This window comes from Scomber scombrus, chromosome 8 (assembly GCF_963691925.1).
Source record: "Scomber scombrus chromosome 8, fScoSco1.1, whole genome shotgun sequence".
NCBI lineage: Eukaryota > Metazoa > Chordata > Actinopteri > Scombriformes > Scombridae > Scomber > Scomber scombrus.
Window position 1 is genome coordinate 673,961 of NC_084977.1, and position 14,177 is coordinate 688,137.

The window sequence follows — 14,177 nt, forward strand, 5'->3', positions numbered from 1 at the left end:
TCTGTAACAGACAACCTACATTGAATTCTGTCAAACACACTGTCATGGCAGCTTTCATTATAGCTATTATATATATAACTTAGTGTTACCACTAAAATGCTAATTGACTGCAAAAGACCAGTTTGTAATTCTATGAAAGAAAATGAAGTCTTCAGAAGCATTTAGAGTATACTTCTCTCCAATTCTATTAAATATTTTGGCTGATTTCTATATTTTCATACTTAAAATGAACAAATGATTCAGGACACTATTTTCTTTTGACATTCGGTTTCTTTTATTTTGTGGCTTTGTCTACAACCTTCACTGTTCTTAATGGGGAACTGCACCAATTTTACACATCAAAGGGTACACATCTTGGGGAGTACCACTTTACCACATCAAGAATTATGTTGCTATGCATGACAAGATACATGCAAGCATTTTCAGTGAAATGAGAGGTTGTCCAGGCTGTGTCCACTCAGTCTGTACATTGTCAGTGTTTTTCTTTGTTTTCTATCAGTCACGGTGGTCAGGTACTCTGCCACCATGCACTCTCTGTTTAGGGTCTAATGGAATTCTAGTTTACTTAATGATTTGGTGTTTTCATTCCAATATTTTAAATAATTGTATTTTTATTTTGAGATGATTTGGTTGGGCCAGACTGTTTGGTGTGTGTCCTAAAGCCCCGGTGTGTGTGGGCAAAGTTTCAGAACCAGCTGGAAGAGAGGATCTTTGTTCAAGACTTGGTACTGAAGGGCTTTTTACTAGTAAGAGTGGGGCTATCTAGATTGGAAGTGATTATAAAATTTGATGGCTCGTTTTTAAATTTTAAGTTTAAAGGGTGTTAGCCAGGTTCTGTCCTGCATGCATTACTCGCTGTGTGTCTGTGACCTCCAAGTATGTTTTTGCAGTTCTGTATGCAGGGCTTCAAGTAGATGTTTTTTCCCATTTTGGGAGGTCTTGGCTGGTTAATGGACCCCACACTTTACTACCATATAATATTATTAATTCCATTACTGAATTCAAATTTTGAGCCAGGTTCTAATTGGCATATTAATGTGAATTTTTCTTTTCATAGTGTAAAAAGCCGTTGTATTTTCTTTCAGTTCAGTCATAGCCGTGCCGAAATGACCAGTAGAACTGATATTCAAGCTTAAATATGTGTTATCTTTTGTTTGCTCAATTTCTGTATTTCATAGCGTGAACTTATTTTTCAGAGAGTTGGATCATTTTTGAAAGGTCAGTATTTTGGTCTTTTTCATGTTTACAGTTAGTGTCCATGTTTGACTGAACTTGTGGAGGATGTCCAAGCACTCTCTGGAGGGAGACAGGAGCACCAGCTCAGCAGCAAACATCTGACATTTGACCTCTGTGTCATGCAGAGTCACACCAGGGAACGTGAATTTTTGCAGCTGCTTTGTGAATGTGTTCAATAGGGTAGGCCTCAAATTGCAGCCCTGTTTCACCCTGTGGTACTGTTTGAAATAATTGTACCTTTTGTTGCCAATTTTAAATGCACATTCGTTATCCAGATACATTGATTTAATTAAATCTTAAGTTTTACCCCCTATAACACTCTCCAATTATCAATAAAAGAACCCTTAATGCCAGAATAAGAGACGAACATTATGTATGAAAGTGAAACACCTAATGGCTGGCAGATTACTGTAGAAGCACACAGGATTGTATAGTTATTTGATCATGTAGGTGAATACAGATGAGCATGTTCACCAAAGTGATAAACATAATTGGGTCATGAGATTCTCTTGAACACACATCTCTGGAAGAGAAGCAGAGGGACTGTAAGGTTCGGCTTCCAGATTCTTTTCCTGTAAATATGCAGATAAATGTAAAAATGAAAAACTGTAGAAACTCTGGAATGATATATTTTCCAAATAAAAATATAATTTAAGAAAGAGCCCTTAATGTCAAACACAGTCAAAGGCCTTTTTGAAATCTACAAAACATAAATAAAGGGGGGCCACGATTCAATGATAAAATCATTAATGATACATCTTGATGCATCAAAATGATTAATTTCTATACATTATTTATTTTTTGTAGTCATCTGAAAACATCTTACGGTCATCTGCTCTAAGAGAATAACAACTGAGGGCAGAGTACACAGTTTTTTTGTATTATTGACGTCATGTCTACATACATTAATGTGAAATTAAAGTAAATCATTTAAGAAATAATATTTTGTTGTACTATAGCTTGTTGCCTGATTGGACAGATAGGTCATTACGCAAAGACACACAGAGTCTTAGTGTTGTTATTGGGACTTCATGGTTGGTGTTTTATTGAGGTGAACTTTCTACTTCCCCACATACACCAGAGGCCTGTACTACGAAGCTGGATTAACATACCCTGGATATCTCTCCGTTACCTGGGTTGACTTACCCAGACATTCACAATCCTGATAAACGGTACTACGAAGCTGGTTATCAACTCGGTAATTCAACCCAGGGTTTTCCTCTTGATCAGTGCGCGTTCACATAAAAGGGTTAAAGGTGTTTGCAGCGTCTGACCAATCACAAACATGGAGAAACCCTGCAGAGCAGCCTACTTTACCATGGAGGAGCAGACAATTATTCTTCATAAATATGAACAATTCAAACACGTCATCAGGCCAAAAGCAGTGTTGCCGCAGCAAAAGCCAGGAAGGAATGCTGGCAGAACATTGACGACTGTTATTGCGTAAATTTGTGAGATTATACAATATTAATTTATTGGACAATATAAACGGATGATATCAATGATATCAAACCAACTGTATTACAGAATAATATCCCTCATGTGCCTAAAGGCTTATTTTACAAATATATATTTTGGTCAATTAAAAAATATGAATAAAATTCTGCTTTTCTGCACTTTTGCTGCGATTACTCTCAAGATGTTCTTATTGAGACTTTTTGTCAGGTTTCCTGACACAAGTTCTGAAACTGGAGTGGTGGTAAGGTTATGTATTTTTTAATAGTAAAAAATTGACGAAAAGACATATTTGTAAAATAACCCTTGTGGCACATGGGTGATATTAGTCTGTATGTTATACAGTTGGTTTGACATCATTCACTCAAATGGTTGAAGCTCATAATAGGTTTGTATTTTGAATGTCAAATGAATGTTGAATATTAAACTAACTTAATGTCGCTTAAAAATCTGTACCTTTGGTATAGGATGTCATCGGCGACATCAAAAGGATTGCATCTATCCCTAAAAACTCTTTCTCTCCTAAGAATTCCTCTCACGATCCGCACACCAATGTGTACAGGATCTTCTATGAATGGGCCATCTTCCAAGAGAACTGATTGGTCAGGAGGTGGTGCTTTTATGCTCGTTGATCTCTTATCCAGAACATAACCTGCTCCGGAGCAGGTTAGCCGTTCAGCGTAAGTTACCATGGTGATTTACCCCGGTAAGAAGTGAACCAGCGTTGAAGGATGGAAAACCCAGAGTTAACCCTGAAGTTACCTCCATAAGAGAAAATCCAGCATCGTAGTACAGACCTCTGGACCTCCTACAGGTCTATTTAAAAGGGTCAATTCACTGAGAAAAAAGCGTTTCTCTCTTACCTCTAGTTGTGTCCTCCATTCAGATTGTTTTTGTTTTATTTGTTCATGTTTGGATATTTCTGTCTGCCAGTTTGATACATTTCCCGTGTGAATTCTTTTTATAAATAACATTCAACTTGAAAATGTGTGCACATGGATGAACCTCGCGTCCGACCCCTTTCACTCCCTCAACTGACTATAAATGTTCAATGCAAAAGCCTTCATAAACATTGATGAACATGTTCCTGTGGAGAATGGCAGCAGTACTACTGTAGCAGGTGTCAGTTGATGCCACAAATGAAACAGATCCCAAAATTAAACATAGTGGTCAGACATGGGGGTAGATGCTATGTAAGCATTTACTTGAATTTTTTTTTTTTTTTTTTTAAGCTCTGTTTTTCTGAGTTATTATTTTTCTTTTTCTGTTTTTCTGAGTATTTTTTTTCTTTTTCTGAGCAACCTACTGTTGCTGCTCCTGACTTATAACATGAAACTAATCACATTATAATATCAAACTTGGCCTCTGCAATGAACTCCTACACTTTCATATACCACAGTGTCATGAAATGGTACGCTGCTGGTGTGTGGAGAGGGGCACACATCATGCCCTCTATCTGATGTGATTATTTTCCTTCAGCTGTTAGAAGTGAGGCTCTATATGTGGTTAAAACGTGTTGCGGCCATTTCATCCTACCATGATGGCTACGGAGAGAGATCTGTCTTTGTGCACCCTAAAAGGAGTCAGATACCACAACCTGTGTGCTCCTTAACATGTGTGTTAGTGCTTGTGGACTGTGGTGGCTCCTCCTACGTCAATGAATAAATGACCCTTCCTTAAGAGGGTTGGACTCATTCATCCTGGTGTATACAGCTGGATGAATGAGTAATACCTATTTATTATATGTTTTCTTTATATTATTATATGTAGCACTGCCCTGTGTCCAAGACGACTGTCTCCCACAGGAGACGAAATAAAGAAACCTTAACCCTAACCGTATACAGCCCCATGCATTTTTAAATCCTTCTCAATGTAAACATACTTATCACAGTATGAGTATCATCCACTGTTATCAATAACAGCAGAATCTCGTCATGTCTCAACCCAAACATGAAACCTCACTTCTAACAGCTGAAGGACAATAATCACATCAGATAGAGGGTATGATGTGTGTCCCTCTCCACACACCAGCAGTGGACTATTTCATAACTCTGTGGTACACGGAGAGTTCATCACGGGTAGTCTACCTCTGCTCGAGACCTATTATGACTTTCACGTTATAACGTGATTAGATGTTCAGCTCTGATGCTTTTTTTTTGCTTTTTTCTTTACTCCATATCCAGGCTACAGATGTTTCTCTACTTTATACAGTCCACATATGAGTGCAGGTGGTGGAGACTTGCTGGATGAGAAGGCAAAGTGTGTGTGGTAGCCACCACAGTGTCTCCAGCACACTCCAGTTCAGTCCTGTTCACTGCAGCCATTTTACACACAAAAACTATACGAAAACTAAAATCATAATTGGTGATATTGATGTTTCTGAAGTGAGACAGGCTGAGCACACATTTATGTTCTTCACTTCAGTGTTGGTTTAATTACGCTGTTTAATGCTGCAGTCTGTGTTAGTTAGCTGGTCTTCTTTGTTAATGGAGTTCACTGCTCCGCCAACGTTAATCTCTGAGTGACAACGTAAAAATATTCACAATATACTTCATGCTCATTTCGCAAAGAATATTATTTAGTAGGGGTGTGACGATACACTCAGCTCACGAGACCAGATACTGGGTTCACGAGATCGAGACGAGACGAGATTTGAACTATATTTTTAAGAAAACTTCAATGAGGAAATACATGACTGTTCTTTTATTTAAAATTCACAAAATGGAAATTGAATTGAAATGTTTGAACTAATTAGCTTGTAATGAATCACTTTTTTCTACTTTCTAAATATATAATTATCATATGCAGTATGCAGCACTGTAAAAGGTTTCCCCATATAGATATTTTATAGATGGATCATTTTGGTATTTATGGAAATAACAACCATAAATGCAAAAGTTAGATACAATCACAAATACTAAAAAGTAAATTATAAAGAGTAGAAACAATTCTAATATATAAATATAAATTAAATAAAGAATCCAATTATCACAAATTATAACATATTGCTAATAAAAAAACACAGAAATAAAAGTTAATGCACAAATCCTGTATCACATAAATACACAAGTAGAACAACATATAAACTGTGTTATAATTTGGTAGTGTGACTCATTTTACTTTTGGCATCATTAGGCTTCCATAGCTGCCCTAGATTCCCTGCTCCTCCTACCTCAGGCTCTCAGTGTAGAGACCTGAGGTCAATTTACCACTGCTCCTCTCCTCATCTCCTACTGCTGACTGAGATCTTCTCAGCAGGTAGAAGCTGTAACAAAGTTAATGATCCACGCGTGACATTATAAAAAGAATACATGATTCACATTGACATCGTCGCGTTTCGTGGTACGAGATCTCGTCACACCCCTATTATTTAGTCATCAAATTTTTAAAAAGCTTGCAACCATAGTCTTCTGTGAAGATGTACTCTAGCGTGTGCGTGCCTATAGACTGACGAATGCTGTACTGCCCTCACAGTTGTGCTGTCACTTTTCTGCATCCATCAACATCATCAGAAAATTGATTTTGTACTTTTGCAAATCGATGTAGAATTGTCCACATCCCCATCGTGATGCATCTAAGAATACATTATTTTTCTCCCATCCCTAAAACACACTGGAGACTTTAATACCACTTAAGACCTCAATTTTCGAAGCATTTCTTCCCTGAGGACCATTCAAAATGTTTTCTCTTATGTACTGACAATTAGGGCTGGGCGATATATCGATATCGTGATATGAGACTAGATATCGTCTTAGATTTTGGATATCGTAATATCGCGATATGTCATCAGTTGTTTTTACCTGCTTTTAACTGCTGGATACAGTAAAATATACAATTTTCTGAACTTACCAGACTGTTCTAGCTGTGCTGTTATTTACCTTTTACCCACTTTGTCATTATATTCACATTACTGATGATTATTTATCAAAAAGTTCATAGTGTAAATATTTTGTGAAAGCATCAACAGTCATCTCTACATTATTGTTGCAATATCGATATCGAGGTATTTGGTCTAAAATATTGTGGTATTTGATTTTGCCCATATCGCCCAGCCCTACTGACAATCCACTAGCATGAAATTGTCATGCTTTTGCTGTGCTTTTTGCTTATAACAATACAGTTATACAGTTAAAAACAATTATAGCAGCATGCAGCAGTCACTGGAGGACTGATCTCAGTGCTCATCTGCTGAGTGATATAGAGAGTAGGGATGGGCGATGCCAAACTAATTAACAAAAGATGATGTCCACAGTGAAACACTGTAATGGACAATGATATTGGGGCCAGGGGAACTGCAGTGCAGGTAGTGGTTGTCAATTCAAGCACTTCAAGTGGCTCAATGTCTCTCCTCTGCTGCACAGGTGCACACACACCCCTATCTCAGCCCCACCCACAGTGAAAGAGAGGAGAGGAGAGAAACTCAGCATGACCATACATGACAGCAGTATGCAGTAGTCTCTACTAGATTTTGTTGTTATTTATGGCTTCTCTCCTCTCCGGTTTGATGGTGGGCAGGGCTGAGTACTGTCTGTGTCTGTGTAACCCTAACCTTAAATCACAATGTTACGATGGTAGAAGCTTAGTGATTGATGACTGTCTGCTATCAGTATCTGCCCAACCCTAATTGAGAGTGAGATATTCCATTAAGTATTTATCATGTAAAAATAAATATTTTCAAAAAGCAGATATTGACATGTACTCCTGACCCAGTGTTGTTTTCGTCAACGATGACGATGACGAAATCATTTCGTTGACGCCACTTTTTTTCATGACGATAACGAGACGGTGACGAGATAAACATAGCTCTCTGATGACGAAAACATGACGAGACGTGTGTGAGTTTTCGTTGACGAGACGAGAATGGACGAAAATGTTAGTGTGTGATCTGTCAGACGTTTAAAATGCATGACATTTCTGCTTATTGTGTGTGTCAATTAAAACCTAAAAAGTATCTGCTGCTGCCTACAGTCTATGTTTGGTCACGCCCACCACCTGGCGTGCAGCGCACAACGTGCTCAACACGTCACACTGTTGTTACTCATCAGACAATGGACCATGATGGCGGCGGCAGTTTCAACACAGGGGCTCGGTGGTCGCAAACGTAGAGACGACATATGGGTGTATTTTAAATATAACCCAGCAGATAATAAAACAGAGTGTATTGTGAAGGAAGACGGTGACAAATGTGGCCACAAAGTAGGCGGAAAAAATACGACCAACCTTAAGGGGCACCTTAAGGCTCGCCACAAGGATATTTTTTTTATATATTTTTAATACACAATCCTTAGATCCGAAATTTGCCGTTGGGTGGAAAGCTTATATGTCTAAAACCATTCCTTTATTATTGTTAGTATTTGTGAAAATAGCAGATCTGCAAGCTTACAATGTGTTGAACTTATAGATCTGCTGCTATTTTCACAACTTATGTGTGACACTGCCCAACAGCAATCTCCAATACTTATTGACCTAAATTAATTTGTTAAAAGACTATACTTATTTTTTCTTCTTTTTTTTTGACTAAAACTAGACTAAAACCCTTTTGAGTTTTCGTCGACTAAAACTGGACTAAAACTATCACATATAGAAGTGACTAAAATGTGACTAAAACTAATAAGCATTTTAGTCCAAAAGACTAAGACTAAGACTAAATCTAAGATGCTTGTCAAAAACAACACTGTCCTGACCATATGTTAATGCACAACACTGCCCTTACCACTGAAGTGAAGGTCATTGTCTCCTGCTGTGATCACGTTGGCCACACTATTCTCTTGTGGCTGGCAGGATAATACCACTTCATTGAGCAGTCGGCGCTGGGCGGGGCTGAGTGAAGCCGACATTGTGCTTGGGCTGGTCACCACATTATTGACACAAATGCGCAGGTTCTTGACGGCTTGCACCTGGTTGTTGGGATCCCGGATGTGACCTACAGAGGAAGAAGACAAGACCCTCAACCAGGACAATAAATCACTGCATTGCAGTCACATTGTAACAGTCACAAAAATGTGGCGACATGGCTGCAGCCTCATAACAAATTCATATTCATACTTTGCTGTTAGCCCCCTTGTTGCTACAGCCAATATACGGTCTAATTGAAGTAGATTTGTATTGTAACAGAAACTGCATTTTAAGACATTTGTTGTGGGTTTTTCTTCTAGACTTTAAAATATCTGCTAACTGCATACATAGAGATTATGATATGTTTTGCAGAAGAAGACTGTTGGAGAAGAGTGAAAAACCTAAAGGACAGGTACTGGAAGGAAAGAAGGTTACAGAGTGAAAAGGTGTGGTGCTGAAGTCCTTCTTCAGGGAAGGAAATGGAAGTACAGCTCCATTTTGAGTGTCCTTGACACCCATTGAAAAGATAGGCTACCAGTAACATTGTTGTATTACAACTGATGCAGGTGACCCAGACAGCATCTTACTCTAGTAAACCAGAGACACAAGTCTCCCAACTGTCCCAGTTTCCGTCAGTCTCTGACCAGATAATGCAGAATGTTCAGTATCCCCAAAACAACCCAGCTCAGCCCTCATATTCAACAGCTGGACCAGTAAAACCACTGCATTACAACTTCTAATGTTTTCACAGAAATTAGTCAGATTGGTGACCATTAAAAAAATGATGCTGTTTTTTTTCGTAATTAATGAGATAACTATCTCAAAACAGCAAATTTTTTCATGAATCTTTTTTTTTTTAGATTTCTGAAATAATGCAGGATGCAGCAGGGGGCAGCACATAGCAAGTCTATGTAAGAATATATATAAACCAGGCGGGGAGTTCCGGTCCTCTGCAATGAGGCCAACCCGGAAGTAATTTCTATTCTATTCTAGAACTGCATTCTATCAAAAGGCCACCAGGGGGCGACCGTTTTGGTGTCCAAAGGACTTCCGTCTCTATACAAGTCAATGGAGAATTCACCAACTTCTCACTTGATTTCTAACCTCAGTAAACGTTTTCAAAATGTGTTTATGGTCTCAATCGCTAGTTTAAAGCCTTCTTCAATGCAGTATGATGTTCATTTGTGAAATTTTGCCCTCACTGATTTTATATGTGACGATAAAGCAGGGTATACATTAGGGCGTGGGCTACGTCGTGATTGACAGGTTGATTGATTCACAGGTTCAGGAGGACGACGACGACAGATATACTGTATGAAAATAGCCGTGAACTTGTTTCACACCGACAGTTTTCTCTGGAGTTTTGTGGTTATAGTAAGTCGTAACAGCTAACTTGGTTAGCATCACCAGGTTGCTGGTGTAGACTATGGTAGGTAAGCGTACAATTTCCTCGAGATCCAGCCCTCGCAACCTCTCCCGCTCTGTCCTCTTGCCCCTCCCAATGCCCATATAAGTAGAATCCTTGTTTTTATTTTTCCCAGCATGCACCTGAAATTTTCAAGACGGCGCTGCACAGATCCGAAACTATTGGCCTCCGAGCAGCAGTCCACAAACCAATGGGTGATGTAACGGATGTTATGTCCATTTCTTATATACAGTCTATGAAATAAACTAATGTAGGAACTTTGAAACAGACATGCTACAACAGATTGTGCTGCCATGGTACGGAGGACCATGGAAGCACCATTGCACCATTGCAGTGACCAACAAGGGTCACTGCAATTAAAAGAGGAATTATAAAAAGGGATTTCAAAAAGCAACTTTAAAAATAGTCATTTAAAACACCATTTAGAAAATGAACTAATTAATTCCAAGATGACTAACTGAATTTCAAAATCAATTTCAAAATGCAGTTTTAAAAACAGAAATAAATAAATGAATTTGCAAACTGAAATAAAAATACAACTTTTAATAAGGTGTTTAAAAGGGCAATTCCGTTTTCTATTTGCATTTCCATTTCCGTATTGCTTTTCCAAATCAGATTAGAAAATGGATTTGCTGAGTCATCTCCTCTTTTCATTTTCACATTCAGTGTCTCCTCTGGTCCTCCACGCACGCTTGGGAACTGCAATTCAAATTAGCTCTGAGCGGAGATGTAAGAAGCTCTCTGATTGGCTGCAGAGTCAAAAGCAGCTGCAATTTTCACAGTGGGACTGTTTATAAGTCACATTATTAAGATTTAACATTTTTCAGGCGAGAAAGCAACCATGTAGATTCCCCATATGCAGCCAGTTTATCCAAATAACGCCTGTTTGTAAATATGCTGCGACGTTGTATATATATGTGAATATTGCAGCTGCTTTTAACTCTGCTCGTCTCCACTCTCATCTCTTTCTGCCGTTGTCCCTCACATACACATCAGACATCTGAATGTCACGTGTAACAGCCAATCAGAGAGCTTTTTACATCTCCGCTCAGAGCTAATTTGCATTGCATTAAAGTTGCTTTTTGAAATCTCTTTTTAATTGTAGTGACCCTTGTGGTCCTCCATACCATGGCACTTCACTAGAAGCAGAGGAAGAGTACCCAAACTCATCTCTTGATCACATACAAGTAAGTGTGCACACACAATTTCTTGGTATTCATGTAGAAATAATATCATGCTTTCATGGCATGTCAGTATACACCAATTTAGTCTAGCCCTCCAGCCCATCTGTACAAAAAAAAAGCTATTATACTGTTCTAACATTCCAGCATATCCGACATATCTGTGCCAGCCACAAAGCCTCATAATCTCTGAGTCACTTGGTGATTAAATCAATTTAGTGTTTTAATCATGATGCCACTGTGAACCAGTAACCATAGCAAAAACAAGTCTTATTCACAGTATTTGGTTTTATGGTTATTGTTCATTTAATTCTTTGTAAAAAGTCTGACCTTACAACAAACTCCAAGAGCTGTCTTTTATATTGTGTATTCATGTGTGTGTTTGCATGATTGCGTATGCATCTTGCAGTGAATAAGGCACCATTGCAATGAGGCTGATCATTACTGCCTTACGTCACTAGTTATCTTCTTAACCTTAGTGCCAAAAGTGTTGTAAAGTAAGAACTCTTCACCTTTGTACACAGTGAGGAACCCAACCTCAATACATGACATTCTTGTATGGACAGATGGCACACATTAACCCTTTTACAAAACAGACAACTGAACACTGTTTTGACTTTTTGCAAACACACAACCCAGTGAAACCAATATGTAAATCACTGTTATTCACATAATACTATCAGCACTTTCTATGGAAAAATATATTTGTTTGGTTAATTCACATGCTTTTCCATCCATGATTCAACTTGTTCAATGGGATGACATTTCAAAAGCTAAAACATTATCAAAGTCAGATATGAAATAACTATTTAACCACTATTAAAAGGTGAAAGTAGCATCTTTCAGGATCATTCATATTAATTAAGGGTTTTCTACAACAATATTTTAGTTAGTTGTTCTTTTTGTGAATTGTATGATTTCTGTCTGAAAATCCCTAGCTATGATTGTTGTTACATGTTTAATAAAGTTTTGGTTTTGTTTTTTTTAAAGGCCTGTAAACAGCTCAAACTCAGAGCCAACAATATACAAAGGTACAATGTATTCTGCTTCAGTCAGACCAGCTGAGTTTGGATTACTGCTTATCTGTACTGAACTTCATCGTTCGACATTTATTAAAATGTGCTTTATGCTTCACAAATTAGTCATTTGTACCACATAATTACTAAGTGCTAAGCAACATTCTTGTCACCAATGCTGCAGTTGGATGTAACCCTGCTGGAGTTAAACCGGGCAAATATCCATGATTCATTGTGACTTTCCATTGTCGTTATGTTAACAATAGTTTATGATACTACTTGTACCTTAGTCCACTTAGCTATACAGTTAGCCTTCATATGTAGACTGCTCTAAAGCCCATTAGCCAATTAGCTTGCATAACTTGCTGCTTTGGCTATTTATTCCTCTGTCTGACAATCCAATCCAGCCAGTAAACATACATAATGATAGACAGCATCTCTGAATATTATGGTGTCATTAGTCTGGACCTTGTCTACCCGTCCTGTCAACACACAGCTGCTTAGTCACAATTCCGCCTGCTAACTGTTTGTTAGCGCGAAGTCCAGTGTACCTCGCTCAGGCTAACGATGCTAGTTACCTCATTACATTTAAGTTAGTAACTGATTGTAGACTGACAGTCGATGGACACGGTGCCCTTAAACAGTTGTGCTTACCATCGGACGTTAGTCTGCAGAAAGGCCGCAGCAGTTCAACGAAATTCAGGTTGTTCTTGCGCGTTACTCTCTCCGCTTCTTCGCTGCACAAGACGGACACCATCGGGACGAAGGAGTCCTGGACGAACTCCAGCACAGACTGAACACATTGGGCCATGTCAGACCAGCGTCAAGAGCAGATAACAAAGAGAAATGATACTTATAGTTTAAGTAAGCCTGATTGTTTCATTGCTTAAGACAACTCATCCTCGACTAGCAGACAACTGCCATGTTGAATTCGCCAATCCACTTCCTGTGTAACTGAAATGGTCAGGTGATGTATGACGCAGTGCTGGGCGAATACAACATTTTTTTTTCATTTTAAATCAATACGCACCTTATATGCCTTTGGGAATAGTTTCAATTAAATTACTTAATGGAACTACCAACAGATTTGGAATGGAAAGGGGGATCCGTCAGGGATGCCCTGTCTCCCCTTACTTATGTTTTACTTCCTATGCAAATCTTAGCCGACTATATTAAAAGGTCTCTCAATAGCAGGCAAGGTCATCTCTTTGAGTCAGCTAGCAGATGATACAACTATGTTTCTACAAGATAGATCTCAAATTGATACTGCTATAAAATGATTAGATACATTTTCAGCAGCCTCTGGGCTCAAGCTTATGTTTTCTAAATGTGAGTTGCCTCCCATCAAGGCCTGCAATGACAGAGAAATCTCTGGAATTCCTGTAAAATCTAAAGTTAAATACCTCGGTGTTATCATTGTTAAAGAACAAGTTATAAGAATGAATGAAAACTTGAATCCACTAATTACTTCACTACAGCAGAGATTTAATTTATGGATTCAAAGAGACTTAACTATAACTGGTCAAGTCCTGCTTTCTAAAGCAGAGGGCTTATCTAGACTTGTTTATGCAAGCTCAGCTCTCGAGGTCTCAAATGATATCTAAAATAATAGCCTTGTTTGATTTTATCTGGAAAAAGGAATCTCATCTCATCCGGAAAAATGTTATGTACAACAAGCTTAGTAATGGTGGATTCAATGTTTTAGATTTTCATACCCTACACTCCACCTTTAAAATTAAATGGATCAAAAGGTACTTATTACTCCAAATTCATTATGGAACTTTATCTCAACATATATTTGTGAGGCCTAGGAGGTTTTAATTTATTATTAAGGTGTAATTACAAAGTAGAAAAACTTCCTGTAAAACTCTCCAACTTTCATAAACAGTTACTCTTAAGCTGGTCCTTGGTATACAAACATCATTTTTCTCCTCACAAATACTTTATATGGAATAACCAGGATAAATGTTTCAAACGTAAATCATTATTTTTAAAGAAATGGGTTGATAATGGCATACTACTTGTTTA

At 38.1% G+C, this 14,177-nt stretch overlaps 1 protein-coding gene across 2 annotated transcripts in view; it reads right to left on the minus strand.

The window, feature by feature from the left end:
• trappc8 (trafficking protein particle complex subunit 8) overlaps window positions 1-13,077 on the minus strand; it is a 67,491-nt gene extending 54,414 nt beyond the window's left edge. For both annotated transcript variants that reach the window (XM_062424005.1, XM_062424004.1), the window contains exons 1-2: window positions 12,804-13,077; window positions 8,405-8,614 (exon numbers count right to left, since the gene is read on the minus strand). In XM_062424005.1, coding sequence (XP_062279989.1) covers window positions 8,405-8,614; window positions 12,804-12,960 — 367 coding nt within the window. In that variant the 5' untranslated portion in view covers window positions 12,961-13,077. The remainder of the gene's footprint in view (window positions 1-8,404; window positions 8,615-12,803) is intronic.
• Between the last annotated feature and the right edge of the window lie 1,100 nt (window positions 13,078-14,177).